Source organism: Callithrix jacchus, chromosome 3 (genome assembly GCF_049354715.1).
Source record: "Callithrix jacchus isolate 240 chromosome 3, calJac240_pri, whole genome shotgun sequence".
Lineage (NCBI taxonomy): Eukaryota > Metazoa > Chordata > Mammalia > Primates > Cebidae > Callithrix > Callithrix jacchus.
The window spans coordinates 191,344,863-191,362,909 of NC_133504.1; the positions used below are offsets into that span (position 1 = coordinate 191,344,863).

Here is an 18,047-nt window from a genome sequence, read left to right on the forward strand (position 1 = left end):
TTAGGAACCAGACGTCTCTTTATTTTTTTGGAAAGTTCGTCGATGGGCTAACAAAATCACACCTGCCAGTTTGGGTGACACCTCTGGCCACCATGCACTGGGCCCCAGGAAGAGACCACCCTGAGCCACGGCCCTGCAGGCAAGCAAGGGACAGCCGCCCAGACTCAGCCCAGTAACTGAATTCACGGCTCCCCTCCAAGCTCTGAAGGGTAGCAGTCTGGGCTATAAAACTCCAGAAGCATTGCGTAAGAAGTGTTAAGTCTACATCTTGTAAAAACTCAATAAATTATATATATAGATATATATAAACTTGTAACATCTAATAACATCTGACCTGCACACAAGGCCGGCCCCTCCCTGGAAACCGCCTCCCGGCCTGGGACACGCAGCAATTAGAGGAGTTTGTGAGAAAATACCAGCTTGCTTTGAAGTCCAAAAACCAAATCTCCTAAAAAAAAAAATCCTATAGAAATCTAATTCTCCTGCAAAAGGAGGACAAAGGAAATAAAATATCCTCGCCAGCATCCCCTCCAACTATGAACCACCTCGAAGACTCAGAGGGGACCCCCCCCAGCCTGGGGCAGGCTGGACGCACAGTCTATAGGCGGGATAAACCTTCTCGGCTGTTAATAAGTTAAAAATTAAAACTCTCCACCCTGTGGCTGGCTAAATAAATGCTACAAGTGTTGGGGTATAGGAACAAGGTGCCGGGGCCATAAATAGCTTTACAAATGTACAGGTCCAGGTACAATTTTAAAACAAAACCAATGCCAGAAACGGCCCTGCTCCTCTGCTTGTATGTGAGACCCCTGAGGCCTCCGCCACGGCCCGGGGCCACGTCTGCCTCCTGCGACCCCAGGGCCTCGGGCCTCCGTTGTACCAGCCTTCTCTTCCATATATTTTATATATATATGTATGTATATATACCATATACACAGCATCTATTTATAGAAATGTACACTAGTTTCTGGAATAAACCTTTTAAATAAAAGGTAAAGGCTCCCACCTCCAGGTACCCGTAATTTCAGTCTCTGAGGGGCAGGGTGGGAATGAGGAAAGCCTGGATGTGGGGGGCAGTGCCACTAACACCCCCAGGCACAAGGTGCTCAACACGTGGGGCTTCCCTGCAGGCTCAGCTTTGGGAGTGGGAGGGCCGGAAGCCACCCTGTGATGCTCCACGATGCAAGAGCAGAGGCCAGGGTCACATCAGGCCCGGCTCCCTGCCCCACGGGGGTCCCACAGGCTGGGCCCACTTACATTCCACACTGGGTCACCCCAGGTCAAAGGCCCCCTGGTGCTGCGGCACCAGTCAGGAGGCCACTGCATAGCAGCGGGGACACCCAGGGGACCTCTGCACCCGGAGGCCACAAGACGCACAGGCGCGCACACACACATGCACTCGCGCGCGCACAAAGGCCAAAGCTCTGTGTGGCCGTCTGTCCCTCTGGACTGAGTCTCGTGCCAGGGAGTGGCTGTGCACCAGCAGCAGGGTGGGCTGCTAGGGACCCCCTCACATTGTTGGGGACCCACAGCGGCCCTTCACGTCCGCGGGCCCCCACTGCCAGGTGGGGCCGGGGGCAGCAGGTCGTGGGCGAACACGGAATCGTCCCCTGAGGAGCTGGAGCTGGGGGTGTCCTGGCCACCGGGAGAGTACTGCTCAAACGGCGCCGACAGGTCCAGGTACTCCTGCCGCGGAAGGCAGGGTGAGTGCTGTCCCACAAAGCCCCTCTTCCCACGGCCACCGCTGTGCCCAGGCTGTGCCCCAGAGGCCCGCCCCACACCTCAGCCTTCTGGGGTAGGATGGCCAGGGTGGGGCTGGGGGGTAGGGGAGTGGCACCAGCCCAGGGCCCGCACTCACGTCGGTGGATGTCACAGTAAGGAAGCGGTCCAGGTCCTCCACCAGCTGCTTGAAGGTGGGCCTCTGTGAGGGCGCAGCGTGCCAGCACTCCCTCATGATCATGTACCTGCAGGCAGGGTGCTCAGGCATGAGCCCCCACCTTACTCAGGAATAGCCTCAGGCTGCCAGTCCCCCCCCCAGCCCCCAACACGCCGGAGGACCCAGGGAGGACCAGCGGTGCTGCTCACAGGTCGTGCGTGCAGTTGGCGGGCTTGTCCATGCGGTGGCCCTCCTTCAGCAGCTTGAAGAGCTCCTCCACAGGGATGCCGGGGTACGGGGAGCCCCCCAGTGTGAAGATCTCCCAGAGCAGGACCCCAAAGGACCAGCTGCAGAGATACAAGGTCAGACTGTCCTGAAACCTCCCCAGGACAGACACCTGGGTGGGCACCAGGGGAATAGGCCAGGGCTGCGCTGCTGCCCCCGGAGGGGTAAGAGACCAGGCCCAAGAGCCCCAGGGCACAGGTATGGGCTGAAGCTGGGTCCCAGTTCTGCCCAGTTACCGCCTCCACCCGAGGCCGGGGTCCGCAGGACACATACACGTCACTCTGGTGGGTGTAGACGCGGTCAAACAGGGCCTCAGGTGCCATCCACTTCACGGGCAGCCGGCCCTGGAAGAGGTGGGAAGGCAGTGTTGGCACGAGGCGCCCCCAGCACGCCCCGCCCCACCCCACAGGCCAGGCTCACGTTGGTGGTCTTCTTGTAGTAGTCGAGGTTGTGCACGTCTCGGGCCAGTCCAAAGTCGGCGATCTTCATCACGTTGTCCTCGGTCACCAGCACATTGCGGGCGGCCAGGTCCCTGTGGATGCACTGGGAAGGGGTGGGGGCAGGGCTGAAGCCTCGACGCCTCTCCCATTGCTCCCAGGATGGCAGAGCCGTCCGTGCCCACTCCACCCACACCTGCTGCCCTGCTCACCTTCTGGGAGGCCAGGTACTCCATGCCCCGGGCCACCTGGTAGGCACAAGACACCAGGTCCTTGAAGGTGAGTTGCTCCTCGGGCGGCTTGCAGGTGTCAAAGGCGTAGTCGAGGCCGGGGGGCCGCCGCGCCCGCAGGAACTCCCGCAGGTTGCCCTTGGCGGCGTACTCCACCAGCACGTACAGGGGCCCTGGGGGCACGGGCTCCTCAGAGGGGCTGCCAGGCCCAGGAGGGCCGCCCGACCTGCGCCGCAGCCGCCAGCGCCCCACCTACCGCCCTGCGTGCAGGCGCCCAGCAGGTTGATGATGTTCTTGTGCTTCCCAATCATCTTCATCATCTCCATCTCCGACACCAAGTCCGACAGGTCCTTGTCAGTGGCATCGTCTGGGCAAGGAGGGAGACTCTTTGTCAGGTGGTGGCGCCCCCAGCCCTGCCCTGCACCCCTGGCCGCCCTCTCCTCACCTTTCAGCATCTTCACAGCCACAGTGACGGGTTTGGCAGCCCGGTCCTTGTCGATGCCGATGGCCTCCGCCATGACCACCTGGCCAAAGCAGCCCTCCCCGAGGGGCTTGCCCAGGGTCAGCCTGGCAGCAGAGGCAGAGAGACCCATGAGCATACAAGCTCGCCCACTCGCAGCCTGCCACAATCCCCACCCCAGCCGGGCCCAGCCCTTAAGGCCCAGAGCCCCCACTTCCAGGAAGCCCTCCATGCTCATCCTGCAGCCTGCTCATGAGGATGAAGACTGTCACCCACCGGCCTTCTGCCCCTGCTGCCTCTCCAGACAGGGCACCTTGAGAGGGGCAGTCCCTGCCATGAACCCCTCCCAGGAGCATCTCCAGAGAGAGGAACAGCTCCAACATCCTCCACGTCCTTGATGGCCCCGAACCCGGCGGGTCCTCTGCCTGGTGTTTCACCCCCACCACTGAGCCCCCTACAGCCCACGCTGGCCCTCAGCGCCACTGACCGGGCCCGGGACAGCTCCCATTTGGGGTCGGCGGGCAGCTCAAGCTCAGAGACGTTGGCCAGCGCTGGGCCCTCCCCCGAGGACAGCCTTGCGATCCGCACCAGCGGCGTGTTGGAGCTCATGGACGCGTTGGACTCCAGGGACACCTGCTTGGGTCGGCAGGGGCAGGTTGGCGCCGCGTGGAGGACAGGGCGTGGGGGTGCAGCCGGGGGTCGCTGTGGGCTGGAAGGGGGGCGCTCTGACTTCCACCAGCGCTGAACAAAGACCATTAGAACGTTTTGTGCCCCAGAGTACCCTGGGCTCTACGTGGTGACCAGAGACAAGGGGAGGTGAGCCCTCCTGGCTGCAGAGGGTGCTGCACAGCCCAAGGCCAACAGAGGCCAAGGGGGCTCCAGAGGCCAGGCGGGCAGGCAGCTCAGAACCTGGTATCTACTTTCTGTTACCTGTCGCTTGAGCGGGAAGCGGGAGATCTTGTGGACGGTGGGGGAGCCCAGGCCTTTCTTGGGGGGACTGCGCAGGCGGCAGAGCGTCACGGCTGCCACCACCAGGATGAACAGGAAGAAGCCCACCCCATAGCTGAGGATGCCTGCGTACACACTGCCCGCCTCGTCGGCCTCCGCCAGCTCCTCCTCAGCTGCAAAGACACACGCGTTGGGGCCTGGCCTGGCCCCCCCCGAGCCCCATGGGTGCCCCTGGCCCAGAGCCACAGGCAGCACTGGGAGCGGGAGGGGGCTCAGAACCCCAGCATCCCCGTTGTCTGGGGGGGGTCCTGTGGTCAGAAACACCGATGAGTCAGGAGGGCCAGACCCTGGAGAGGAGGTGCCCAGCAGAGCCAGCCAGCCCCACACCGCCACCAGGCACCCAGGAGACACCAGAGCCACAGGAGGGGCCTTTGGGGACCCGGATGGGAAGGGGGCTCAAAGGGGCTGATGGGGCCCCTCTAGGACCAGGTCTGGGCCTGGCTGGGCCAACTTTGTCCTCACACTGGGCACAGGGCCAGGTGTGAGGGATCGAGGAGTGGGGCGGCCATAAGCCACAGGGTTCCCTTCCGTCCTGGAGGCTCTGGCGTGTCCCAAGCCAGCGTCCCCGACAGTGCGGGGCAGCAGCCGCAGAAGCCGGTACCTGGCAGCACCACCAGCCACGCAGAGTGATGGGAAAAGCCAATAGAATTGCCCGCCAGGCAGGTGTACTCCCCGGCGTCTTCGAAGGTGACGTTCTGCAAGGACAGAACCTCTAGCTCCTTGTCGGTGGTATTAGCCCCCGCCGTCTACAAAGAGAGAGCAGAGCGATAGGAGAGAGCCAGCACCGGCCTGCAGGCACCGCAGAGTCCACACGGCAGCATCCAGCCACTGCAAGGAGAACGCCGCCACCACCAACTCCTCGAGGCCGAGTCGGCCGCCCCGTGCGGCCCTCCGCCGGGTCACCGGCACCCGAGTCCGAAGCCAGGCCCCTCCACCGGCGAGTCCTCTGTCCCAGGTGAGCGACAGGCGGGCAGGCAGGCAGCATGCGGGTAAGCGCAGGGCCGGGCGGGTGCGGGTGGAGGAGACGGACACACAGACACACGGGCTGCAGAAGCGAGCGCGCAGCGGCCACTGGGAGAGGCGGAAGGGGACGCTCACAGACGGCACTGGGCTGGGCCACGTGGGCACCAGGCGCCTGGGGAGCGGGAGCGCAGACGTGCGGGAAAGGTCGGCACAGGCCACAGGGCTCGAAGCAGGTCGCTGAAGAGGAAGGTGACGGTGGAGGCCAGAGCTGCCAGCCTCGCTGAGGTGGCCGAGAGCGAGCGCGAGCCGGGGACGGGAGCGAGCAGGGCCAGGCGTGCGGGGCGTGCGGGACGCGCGGCCAGGGCCATGGAGCTGGAGCTCTTGTACCGGCCGGCATGGGACAGAGTCGTTACCTGCTCGGGGCCCGCGAACGCTCAGCCAAAAGGCCTTCTCGGCCACGCCTATGAAATTGGTGGCTCGACAGACGTACTCGCCCCCGTCCCGCTCCGACACATTGGCCAGACGGAGGCGCACGTCGGCCTCCACACTCTCACTGATCCAGGACTGCGGGGACAAGAGACCCCGCTCAGGCACGCCCCTGAGGCAGCCCCGCCAGGCACGAGGCAGGAGGTGGGAGACCCCCGAGGCAGATGGAAGCTGGGCTGCGTAGGCCCCGACAGCTGCCTGGAGGAGGCATGGAGGCACTTCACGGTGGCTGTGGTTTCACAGGACATTCGTCTCTGCCTCCACCCCAACAACCCAGCCCAGACCCTCAGCCGTGGCCACTGGCCTGCCCTCCCCTTCGGTCTTGCAGAACATGTACCCTGGACAGGGCCCACGGCGGTCTCTCCAAGTGGAGTCTGAACTCCACTCTCACCCCACGCCCGCTCCCCGCCCCATAAAACCTTCTCCTCTCTGAGCAGGCATTTCTCTCGGGCGGGATCTGGACTCCACCCTTGCCCCCCACCCACTCCCCACCCCCATCAGACCATCCCCTTTTGAACAGCTTTCTCTGGGCTTTGCGTGTCAAAATGTCCCAACTCAGTGGCCACCCAGCAGCCGTGGGAACAAACCTAAGGGCTCTGGGAGGCGGGCTGAGCCTGGTCCCCCTGCACACAGCTGACAAAAGCCACCGCCTCTGAGGTCCAGAGGGGGCCTGGAGGGCTTGGCCGCTGCCCTGTCCTGGGCCACCATCACTGCCTGAGCTTCGCCCACCCGAGAGGCCCCTGCAGGCGGCTCCATGTCAGGGGCTCCAGTGGCCGTGGTGGGCCCTCCACAGACATGGAAATGCGTCCCGCCACAGCTGCCTGTGGCCCCAAAGTGTGGGGTGGCTGAGACTTGGCCCTACAAGCACCCCCATAGCTTCTTCCCCTGAAGCTCCTACCCTGAGGCCCGAATCCTCACGCAGCCCCCAGCCTGGGAGCCCCAGCAGCGGCCCACCTTGAGCACGGTGACGTAGGGTGTGCCGTCGGGGCCCACCTTGCTGCCGTTCACCTCCACGTGCTTGAGCCACTGGATGTGGGGCTGTGCGTCGCTGTACACCTTGCAGTGGAACTCCACGTCGCTGCCCAGCACCGCCGTCTGGTTGGCCGGCAGCCCCGCCTGCAGGATGGGCCGGTGCGGGGAGCGCTCTGTGGGGGCAGATGGTGCTCAGGGGCCGCCTCCTCCGGGGCTGCCCGCCCTTCCCCCATGCGGCCCCAGGCCCTCACCCAGCACGTCCAGCGTGTACGTCTGCCGGATGCTGCCGAACTTGTTCTCCACCACGCAGGTGTAGTTGCCGCGGTCCGAGGGCACCACGCTCTCCATGACCAGGCTCCACTGCTGGTGCCGCAGCTGCAGTGGGCGACGGGTGAGCAGAGGGAAGCCACGTGCCCGCCAGGCCCAGAGCCACCCCGGCACCCACCTTGATGCCTCCAATGCGGTGCTCGCCGCGGAACTCCTTGCCGTTCTTCAGCCAAGAGATGGAGGGAGTGGGGTTGCCAGCGGCCGGGCAGCGGAAGCGGACAGTGTTGGCAGCCGGTACGGCCAGCAGCTTCTTGTCCATCCGCTCGGGCCGGGTCCAATAAGGGGCCCCTGCTGGCCGAGGTGTCCGTGAAGACCATAACCCAAGTGGGAACAGAGCCCCCTCTGACCAACACCCCTCCCAAAGCTGCCCCTGCCCACCCCAGCCTGTTTCCTCTCCTTTGTAGGGAGGGGGTGGGATGAGGCGCCCAGGAGCATCCTTAGTATCATGTCCCCACCCTGGGCTTTCTCAGAGCTGGGCCATGCGTCCCCTCCCTCCCCTCCAGGGTGCCCTGCCTGTGAAGCCTCGGGGCACAGGGCGTGGTCCAGGGAGCCCACCCACCCAGAGAGGCGTGCCATGGATAAGCCAGGACCTGGGAGCAGTTCACCAGGAAAAGGGTCCCAGCCCCTGAAAAACCAGGAGCCCTGGAGGCAGCTGGGCACCGGGAGCCCACGGGAATCAGAGACCCCAGGCCACCCTCTGCAGGGCTCCGGGTCTGGCGGGCACCCAGAGATGGTGACACTCTGGAGACCCTGCCTCCTCCCACCTCGGCATACGGGGCTCCTACCCCTCCCTCACAGCCCAACTGGTTTTTCTCCTTCCTTGAGACTGGGGCCGGGGCTGCCTTCCTGCCGGGACTCCAGGCAAGGCCGGGCTGGCATCCTCCAGGAGGGAAGCAGCCCTCCCCTTGGTGACCTCACTGCCACCCACCTGCAGGGACACGCCCATCAGGGGCACTGCAAGACGCAGTGTGGACAAAAGCTGGGAGGAGGCAGCCCCGTGGTGCTGAGCTCCCTCCCAGGCCTCCTTGAGACCCCCAGGGGGAGTTACCCAAGCTCAGTCTCTCATGGATTCAGCCTCCCCTCCTCACCCGCTCACTCCGCTGGCCCAGGGACCCAGCCCACACACCACCAGTCCTGTCGTAACTGCCCCCCCACACATTGTGTCTGTGCCACAATGATGCCCCCCTGCACACACTCACCTCAAGCTTCCTCCCAAATCAGAAGCCCCACTCCCCGCCCTCCAAGTGGGCAAAGTTCCCCTCTACCATTCCAGGCCGGAACACCGGGCAGTGTCCCTGACTGCGCTCCCACAGCCGCAGCCCACCCTCCCCGCCACTGGTTGTGGCCAGGTGCCCCTTGTGCCCTCAACCTGGGCCCATCCACCCCATGGTGAGTGCCACCACCTGAGTGAGTGCCCTGCCCTGCTGCGCTCACACCCGCAGCATCTGTCTCACCCACAGCCAGCACCAGAGCCCCACAGGCCAGTCCTGGCCTCCTCCAGCTCCTGGAACCCCCAGGGCCCTGTGCCTGTCTCCCTATCAGCAACACGGGTATCCCTTCACACCCCAGCCCTGCCACCAGGGAGCCAGGGCTGGGCGTCCAGAGCCATCTCAGTGGCCCAGCCCCTCCTGCATCCTGAGGAGACCTGACCTTCGGGGTGACCCCAGGGACCTCGGTCCCTCAGCTGCTTGTGGAGGGCAGGGCTTAGTGGTGGCAGCAGGCCCCACCCTGGCCAGCCTGAACCCGACCCTGCTCCCACCTGTGTCCGCACCTGTGTCCTCAGCCTCATCCTCTCCGTCTTCATCATCTCCTGAAGATGGAACGTCTACAAGGCAGAGACAGCTGCTTCCAGTGCCCGACCTGCCCCAGGAGGCCCCCAGGTGCCCCTCCCAGGTGAGACAGGGTCCCCCATTCGGGCAGCACTTCCTGGGGGTGCCTTCCTCTCCACCAATGACCCTTGGGGCAGGGGTGCTGCAGCCCCGTGGCCGAGACACCCAGCGGCTCTTGGCCCTCGTGGGGACTCAGGGAGCCCAGCACCCACTCCCTTCTGCAGCTGGCTGGCCCAAAGCTCACCTGCCACCCGCACGCTGAAGCGGCACAGCACGTTCTGTGTGAGGCGCTGCTGGCAGCTGTAGGCCCCAGAGTCCTCCTGTGAGGCGTTCAGCACCAGCAGGCGCTGGGGCCCCACCAGGATGCGGTCCGAGGGCACCAGCCCTGCGCCATCCTTGACCCAGACCGTGGGCCCCACAGGACCACCTCTGGGCGGGGGACAGCTCAGCTCCACCGCGTCCCCGCTGCCGAAGACCAACTGCTCCTGCTGGCCGGGCTCCAGGCCTGGGACCTCTGCAGGCGAGACCCGTGACCATGAGGCAGGTACCCCCAAACCCGGCACATTTATAGACACAGTAGTGGAGGCCTCAGTGGCCCTGACCCAGATCTGGGGTCCCACCAGACCAGGGGCTGGAGCTGAGCCCCAAAAGGGCCAGAGGTCTCCATCTTCAGCTTTGCCAGCCGGTCTCTGTGCCAAGGACTTGGGTCTGCCTTGGTGTGGTAGCCGCTGTGCCCACACAAGCTGCAGCCAACCCAGGGCCGCGCCTCCACAAAGCTTCACTTTTGGACACGGGGAATTCGAATCTCAAAGCACCACAGAGTGCAACTCTTCATTCTTTTGATTTGTTCAACTGCTTTGAAACATAAAATCCATGCTTGGCTCACAGGTGGCCCCACGGCCACAGGTCCTGGGGACAAAGGGGACAGGCTGCCCTTTGCTGGCTCCCCGCTGAGATGAAGCTCAGAAGGGGTGCCAGGGTGGCCAGCCAGCCCCCTGGCAGTGCAGATGCACCCAAGGAGGGGTCCCTCTCAGCAGCCCCCATACCCTGTATGTGCCTGAGGTGGAGTTCAGATGTCAACAAGGGAAGAGAACGGACGAGAAAGGAGGTGCAGGGTCAGACGGCTGAGTGGACGAAGCCGGGGGCAGCGGGCAGGTTCACCAGGCAGAGCCAGGCTGGAGCAGTGCGAGGTGGCGGGGCGGGGGCAGGGGCTCCCTGGCATGGATAGGGTTCTGCATCCTACAGCTCCTGGGTAAGCTCCACACTGACCACCACAGAAAACACACAGAGAAAAGCAAAGTACAACACGACGCCGGGGCCAGCCCAGTGGGTCCATGGGCTGGGGGCTGGGAGTGGGACGCCCTCACAGGAGAGGACCAGGCTGGGGACAGGAAGCTGTGAGAGACACAGGCGGTGCCACAGGGCAGCAGCCCCGGCCCCTCCCCGGGGGCTGAGAAGCTGGGGTGGGGGCCCACACACAGGGGCAGATGTGCAGGTGGCCCTGGCCCCCTCCCCCTGCCCAGTAGCTACCCAGTTCCCGAGGGCCACCAAAGCCTGTGACCCAAGGACACACCACAGGTGGGGCTGGGGGACCATCACCCCTAGGTCCCCTGCCAGGGCCAGATAACGCATGCAGGCGGGTGGTCTGGGCTTGGGGCCGGGGCGGGGGCGGCTGGTCCCCCAGGCAGCGTCCTCCTTCAGACCCAGCTGGGCCGCTTGCGCCATCACTTGTCATTCTGCAGATGCGTGGCCTAGATTTGGGGGCCCAGCTGCCCACGCTGGCCACACCAGTCCCTGGCTGCCTGGCCAGGCCCAATTCTGCCCAATCCACCGAAGCCAGCCGCACGCCCCCAGTACCCAGAGTGACCCTATCAACCGGAAGGGCCACACTCATCCCCGGAAGCATCCAAGGGAGCCCTCGCGCCACAGGGACCCACAGCTCCTGGACTGCCCCTGTGAGGACCCCACAGTCAGAGGGGCACCTGGCCTGACCTCCAGCCCTCTGGCCCTGGCCAGTGTCTTGTGGGGACCACCCAGAGCTGGGAGCTGTCTGAAGCTCCCCAGAAGGCCGGGAACAGGCTGGTCATGGCAGCCGCAGCTGCAGGCCCTGGCCCAAAGGCAACAGCCTGCTGGTTCCGGTTTGGTCTGGGTGGTGACAACAGGTCAAGCCATCCGCACAAGTATTCGCTTCAGCCTGGTCCAGCGGGGGACGGGGGACACAGCAGCACCAGGCCAGCCATGCTGGTGGCCATCTGCCTGTGTCGGGGGAGGGGGGAGGGTGGAGCCCTGAATGCCCCCCGCCTGCCTGCTTGGTGCCAGCAGAGGCCAGGGCACCCCAGCAGGGGCTGACTGGGGAACACCAGGTGAAAGACTGTGAGACAGGAACAGGGGTGGGGGACACTAAGAGCTCAGGGCCTCACTCTCCCTGGGGAGTCAGCAGTTGAGTGGAGCCCCCATGCCCCATCCAGCTGCCAGGCAAGGGGCAACTATATCCCCCCAGTGGCCCCAAGAAGGGTTATTTCTTTCTTGACCAACAAAAGGGGGACCCCACTGGCACCACAAAAGCACTGGTGCCCACACACGCCCAAGAAAAAACTCCTGCATACCCAAGGCGGGGCAGGGGGCCACAACCCGCATCACCCACCCATCTACACATCACAAACCCACACAGTGCCCACCTCAACCTGGGCCCCACGTGCTGGGAACAGCCCTCTGCTGTGTCCCAAAAGGGCCGTGCTGGACCTGGGGGGGCATGGTCCTGTGCCTCAGTTTCCCCACTGTGGCACAATATAAAATCCCACCTCACAGACCACAGGGGCCGCCACACCCTGCTAAGTGGCTGGAGGAGCGAGGGGTGACAGGCACTCCCTGCCCAGGGCCCCTTGACCCGGAACTGATGTCCATCAGGCCACGGTGTTGGCGACAGTCACACTCCGGCCTGGGGAACCTTTCTCCAGGTTCTGGGGCACTGCAGAGGAGGCCCAGTGCATGTGGGGAGCCCGGGTGAGAGGGTTGGGGAGCACTGCTCCATCATAAGCCCCTTGGATTGGCCCCAGAGAGCAAGGATGAAATTCAGACTCCAGTCCAGAGCTGGCTACCCCGAGGGGTTTACTTGGGTTTTGGGGTAAGCTGAGGGCCTGGGGTCAGGGAACCCCACGTTCTGGTTTTGGATGCACATGAAGCGCTCTGCAGCTCTCTGGGGTACAGAAGTATTGCCAGGTAAGGGCTATAACATAGCCTAAGAGAATGAGGTGCCTGGAAAAACCTGGAAGCCAAAAGCAAGAGTCCAGCCTCCCTTCCTGTCTACCTGTAGACATTCCTGTCAGCTTCACAATAAAGACGGGAAAACAGGGATCCGAAGCTGGGCACGCTAATGACAGCTCGCCAGGATTCTCAGGCCTAATCCTTCAAGCAGCCAGCCACTACGGCTTCTCTTGGACAGGTGGGGAAACCGAAGTTTCAAGACGGTACCCGAGCCTGGGCTGGCAGCCTGGAGGTCCAGGCTAACCCCCACACTCCACCAAAGCTGGCTCCACTCCCCACTCATTCACTCCTAAATCACTCAGCTCAGGGCTGCTGCCTTTCTAGACAGGGCGACTTTGGACCCCCATCCTCCAGGAGACACCAAGCCCCTGGGCTCCCACCCAAGCTCAACTGTAACAAGGGGTGCCCCAGCCCCAGTTCTAGCCCCAAGTGAGACCTGAGGGCTGGGGGTGGGGGGTGGGTAAACAGGGGTTGCTACGCTCAAACAAGGACCCGGAGGCCAGGCTCGGCCCGAGTTAATGAACCACCCAGAGGCCCACGCGGCTCAAAGTCCAGCCCTGGAAAGGAGGGGTAGGGGAGGTGGGGTAGGGGAGGTGGCCACCAGCACCTTAGGGAAAGGCCCTGCACCCCCAGGTCCCAACCAGGAACACGGTCCCCTGGCGAGATGGAGGCTGCCCTGGCCGGGCATGTGGTGGCTCAGGCAGTCCAGCGGCCAAAACCTTCCCCACTGCCCTTGACTCCTGCCAGCTCAGGCTCCACAATTTATGTTCCTGGGCAAGCACCAGCCTAGACCTCCGTACATTTCACGAGGTCTTTGTATTTTTACTGCCCGGCCCATCTTGTTAAGGAGCCGGATTAAGTTTACTGACCGATCAACTCACTACCTGTTTCACCAGCTCCAGTGCGGGGAGGGGGGGAGGAGGCGCCGCCTGGCGGGGGGTGGGGAGAGGAGAGGGCGCCTCTTGGGTGCCCAGGCCAGCCCAGCAGCGGCGGCGCTTCCCGTTCTGGGAGCCGGTGGGGGAGGTCCCGCGCGCCCTCAGGAGTCCGGGAGAGGCTCCGCTTGCAGCCCGGCCGCCGCCCCTCCCCGGGGCTGGCTGACATTCCCCGGCCGCGGGGAGTAATATCTTTATCTAAATGCGAATGCGAAAGCTAAGGCGAGAGCCAGGCTCCCCCCGCGGCTGCCCCTCCGGCACCCCTGGAAGCGGGGCCGCCAGAGCAGGCGCTAAAAGCGCGCGCTGACCTCCCGACGGCCCCTGTCACGCCGCTGAATGACACGCACATTCAGGCGCCGGGCCACTTTCATTCATAAAAAAATGACATTGTTCCGGGAGGCCGCAGCCGCCGCCGGAGAAAGGGGCGCGGGCGGGGCGACCGCCATCTGCCTCGGCCCGCCCGGAGCCCTCCCCGGCCCGCCGCGCCCGCAGCGGCTCACACCTCCCCGCGAGCCGCCGCGCCGCCATCAATGCGCGGTCTGTGGCCGCGCCGAGGCACAAAGGAGCGGCTGTTCGGGCCCGGGCCGGGACCCGGGTGGGGCGAGACTCACCGGGCCAAGGCCTCCCTCCGCGCGGGCTGGGCCGTGCGCCCCCCTAGCCCGCCCGGAGCCGGCAGCGCGTGGACGGGGCGGCGGCGCTGGAGCGCTCGGACCGGCCCTCGAGGAACCGCGGCGCGTGTGCAGGGCGGCCCGGGCACCCCTTCCCCGCCCCTCGCCCCGGGGACCTCCCTTCGGACCCTCGATGTCCCGCGGGACCCGGACCGCCAGCCTGGGTCTAGGGCCCCGCGACGCTGGAACACGCGCCCTTCGCCGGCCCCGAGCTCCCGCGCACCTATGGGGAAGCGCCGTCGGCCCCCGGGCACGATGCAGGGTCGGCAGCGGGGGCGCTGGAGGCTGTAGCCCCGTCGGGCGGGCCACCAGGAACGGAGGTCCGGCTTCCCCGACGCGCGCACACCGGCCCCCCGAAGTCAGGCCTCTGGCTTTGGCCGAAGCTGGCCGCAAACTGGGGCCCGGGGGAGGGGGGACACCAACAATGGGAACTTTCCGTCTGCGCAGACCCCCGAAGAACAACAGCGAGAATCGTGAAAACCGGGCCCCCCCCTCGCGCCCTCCCGATGGGTCAGGGCTGGGGAGCCGCAGGGGACCGGGGCTGCGGACGGACGCCGACTCCCGTCCTGGGGCTCCCCGCGGCAGCCTCGCACTTGAGGGGTGACGGCGGTTCCAGGCGCCCCACGAGTGCCCTCCTGGAAGACGGCCACGGAATCCGGCGCTGACCCCGGGGCTTCACTGCCACGCGGCGCCCCGTACGACCCGGGCCGGGTTCCGGTCCCCAACGCCACTGCCCGCACGGGCCGGCCCCTCCCGGGCCCAGAGGGTCCCTTCTTACCTGCCGCTCGCCCCACGACGCGCTGCTCCGGGCCCAAGGACTCCGAGGAGGCGCCAGCCACGATGGCCACGACCACGCAGAGCGCGAGGGCGCGGGCAGGGGCGCCCATGGCGGGGGCGGGGGCCGCGGCGTCCTCAGGCAGTGCTCGCGGGCATGCTGCCCCCCACGGCCCCGCGCGGGCACCAGCGAGAGGCGGGAGGCGGGAGCCGCTCGAGAGGCTGCGGGAGGAGGAGGGCAGAGCGTCAGCGGGGCGGGCAGGGCCACGCACGGACGAAGCGGCGGTGACCGGCTCCGGCGCCCAGACCCTCGGACCCCCGGCCGCCCCGCCCGCCGCCGCCGCCGCCGCCCGGGGCTCCCGGGCCGCCTGGCGCCGGCCGCCTCCTCCCCGCCGCGGTCCCGCCCTCCTCCCCCTTCCCTCCCTGGCTGCTGCAGAGCTCTCCCAGGGCGGCGGCGGCGGCAAACTTTCCGGAGCGGGAAGCCGGCGCTCGGGGCCGACCCGCGGCAGGGAACGCTGTGGCTCCGCGACCGCCGCGCCCCGGCCCCTCCTCGTGCCCCGCCGGACCCCTTCGCGCGCCTGGCCGGCCCCAGCACAGACCTGGCGGGCGCCCGAGCCCGGCTCACTACGCTCGGCTCCCGCTCCGGCTCGGGGTCAGCGGGCCCAGCTCCCGCCCGGTCCCTCCGGCCGTCGGCCCGCCGGGGCGCCCGTGAGCCCCACAGAGCAGGACCGCGCGGCGCCAGCTGCCCGCGAGGCCGCCACCGCCGCCGCCACCGCGCACTGAGCCTGAGCAGCCCCGCGCGCCGCAGCCAGTGGGGGACGGTCCGCTCCCCGGCCCCGCCCTGGCCCCGGCCCCGCCCCCTCCCCGCCCCGCCCGGGCTGGGGAGCCAGACACGCCCCCTCGGGGGCGGGGCATTTGAGGGGCGTGGCCGGCGGGGGCGCCCGGCGGTCTCGAGGGCGTGGGAGCCGGGGCAGGCGGGCGAGGCCCCGGTCGCACCGCGGGGCGGCTCAGGGGGCGGCTCAGGGGGCGGCGGGCACTGAGCGCTACGAGCGCCAGCGCAGCCTCTGTTTGCACAGCGCGCGGCTCGGGTCCCCTGGGGCTGTGCTTAGGCGCTCAGAGGGGTGGTCTCGGTGGGGGTCGGGATGTCAGGAGGCTTCGCCGAGAGGCCGCGGAGCTGAACCCTGCGGCCTGAGCTGGAATTCCTCAGGGGGAGGAGGCAGGACGGCATTCCAGGCCCAGCCCCCGGTGTTCCCGCAGGCCTGGGGCGGCCCGGCGCGGCCCTGCCTACCTGAAGAGGTGCAGAAGCTGCGTTGACTAACCTGGGCCTCCAGCAGCTGAGCCGCCTGAGTTCCCCACCCCCCAGGAGGACACAGGCCTAGGGCTGCCCTCCCGCCCGGCCTAGAATGCAGAGCAGGGGCTGGGGACCCGTGGCTCAGGGAGCACAGCCCGGCTCTAAGGGAGGATGACTGGAGCTGGTGGTAGAGCCTGAGCCTGCCAGAGGTTCTGGGCTCCACAGGGAGGGCGCGGAGTCCAGCTGAGGAGGGTTGGGACAGGAGGGGAAGGTGCTGCCCTGTGGGGCACGCTGGGGTTGTCTGGGCCCCTCATCCCACATGACTGTTGTGTCCACCCTCACAAGGAAAAGGCCATCTGCTCCCACCTCCAGGCAAACCCCACCCAACCCATGCACAGCCCCACCCTCCAGTTCCCAGAGGCCAAGGTGTCCCTGGGCTTACCTCAGGCCTTACAAGGCCCCGCTTCTAGGGAGCCCTCGTACCCATCCCTCTGTGCCCATTTGTGGCACAACACCTGTCCTCAGCTACCCTTGATTCCTGCTCTGGCCAAGCCGTGTCCCCAGATCGTCTTGGGGTCCAGGCTCCCCAAATTCCAGTGCACTCTCTGGCCCCTCAGGTGCCCAGTGCCAGGCCGCTGTCAGCCAGGCCTCCCCCAGGACACCATCACCCAGACACAGCAGCACGTTTGCCCTGCTAGCTTTCTCTCTTTTGGAGACGGAGTCTTGCTCTGTCACGCAGACTGGAGCGCTGTGGGGCAGCCTTGGCTCACGCACCCTCCACCTCCCTGGTTGAAGCGGTTCTCCTGCCTTAGCCTTCCAAGTAGCTGGGATTACAGGTGTGCCCCACCATGCTTAGCTAATTTTTGTATGGTTAGTAGAGATGGGGTTTTGCCATGTTGGCCAGGCTGGTCTTGAACTCCTGACCTCAAGTGATCTGCCCACCTTGGCCTTTGCAAGTTCTGGGATTGCAGGTGTGAGCCACCTCACCTGGCCTTAGCTCTCTTAACCAGCTAAGTCATCAGGTTCTGAAAGTACCAGGATGAGTGTGGGCCCAGACCGTCTTGCCCCTTCCCCTGGGGGGGCTGGATGGGATTGTGGGAAGGAGCTGGTGGATGGGGTGGGGCTCCCTCAGGGGCCAGCTGCTGGACAGGGTTCCACCTGTGGGCAGAAAGCCTCAGGGGAGCTCTAGGCTCTTTTCCTGGTACCTCCAAGAAGGACTGACTCTCTCTGCACCCACAGCCGCTGATTTCTGGGAGGGGAGCATCTGGGCATCTGTGGGCACAGAGTTTTCTTCTTTCTTCCTCGCCATGATCCTCTCCTTGGCCAAAATGCCCAGTAGGGGGCTGTTCCCATGTGTCCCGACCCCAGTCCTTCTCCCATTTGTCCCTGAAAGCCTGACTCTGCAGACCACACCTCTCAGCGGCCCTTGCTCTCCAGCTTCTGGGTGGGTTTGGCCCGTGGGCAGCACTGGCAGGAGGAAAAACTGGGGACGGGGCACTTTCAAGACGTGCTCCCTCCCTGTGGCCCTGCAGCCCTGGCCCCAGCCCAGCCCCTCTCCCTCCAGTAGCACCCTGTACTTCCAGGCTGCTCTCACAAATCACTGCACACTGGTTGACTTAAATTTACTTTCTTTCAGTCTAGAAGACCAGATGTCTGGAATCAAGGCGTGGGCAGGGCTGCACCCCCTCCCAAGGCTCTCCAGAGGCTCTTTCCTGCCTTTTCCAGCTCCTGGGGGCTCCTGGTGTCCCTGGGCTCTTGGCTGCATGGCTCCAGCCTCTGTTTCCCACTCTGCCATCTTCTCTTCCATTTCTTATAAGGATACGTGTCTTCGGGTATAGGGCCCACTTGGATGACCAAGATGATCTCCCCATCTCAGGATCCTTACCTTAATTACACCTGCAGAGACCCTTTCTCCAGATGCGGTCACATTCACAGGTTGCAGGGGGAAGGATGTGACCATGTGCTTTAGGGGTCGCCGTTCTGCCCACTACGCCCCGTGTGGTCGATGCCTCCTCTGGCGCCCTCACATTCTGAGTGGTTTCTGCAGTGGCGCTGTCTGGGAGCAGTTAGGTCAAAGGGCAGGAGCATTTCTGGGGCTCTGCTCATTTTGCCAAATTGCTTCCAAAGGGTCCTAGAGCCACCCGTGGCCACCAGCAAGGAGTTGCTGCCCACTCTGCCCCAGGGCCACTGGGACCAGGGGAGGACTTGCCAGAAAGCCCGGTTTATTATTGTCAGAATAATTGTG

At 65.4% G+C, this 18,047-nt stretch overlaps 1 protein-coding gene across 20 annotated transcripts; it reads right to left on the reverse strand.

Moving 5' to 3' along the window:
- FGFR3 (fibroblast growth factor receptor 3) lies at nt 1–15,292 on the reverse strand. Of its 20 annotated transcripts, none has more exons than XM_035294332.3 (18): nt 15,111–15,292; nt 14,516–14,733; nt 9,118–9,387; nt 8,816–8,869; nt 7,163–7,332; nt 6,969–7,092; nt 6,700–6,890; nt 4,898–5,042; nt 4,219–4,409; nt 3,776–3,921; nt 3,274–3,395; nt 3,085–3,195; nt 2,811–3,001; nt 2,582–2,704; nt 2,435–2,505; nt 2,086–2,223; nt 1,859–1,964; nt 1–1,686 (listed from the first exon to the last, which is right to left on the reverse strand). In XM_035294332.3, exons 2-18 carry the CDS (start codon nt 14,622–14,624, stop codon nt 1,540–1,542), a joined length of 2,409 nt encoding a protein of 802 aa, XP_035150223.1. In that variant the 5' UTR covers nt 14,625–14,733; nt 15,111–15,292; the 3' UTR covers nt 1–1,539. The 20 variants fall into 20 exon arrangements, with proteins under 20 accessions (XP_035150223.1, XP_035150222.1, XP_078223848.1 ...); XM_035294331.3 differs by having other exon boundaries at nt 3,776–3,924; XM_078367722.1 differs by having other exon boundaries at nt 3,776–4,029.
- Between the last annotated feature and the right edge of the window lie 2,755 nt (nt 15,293–18,047).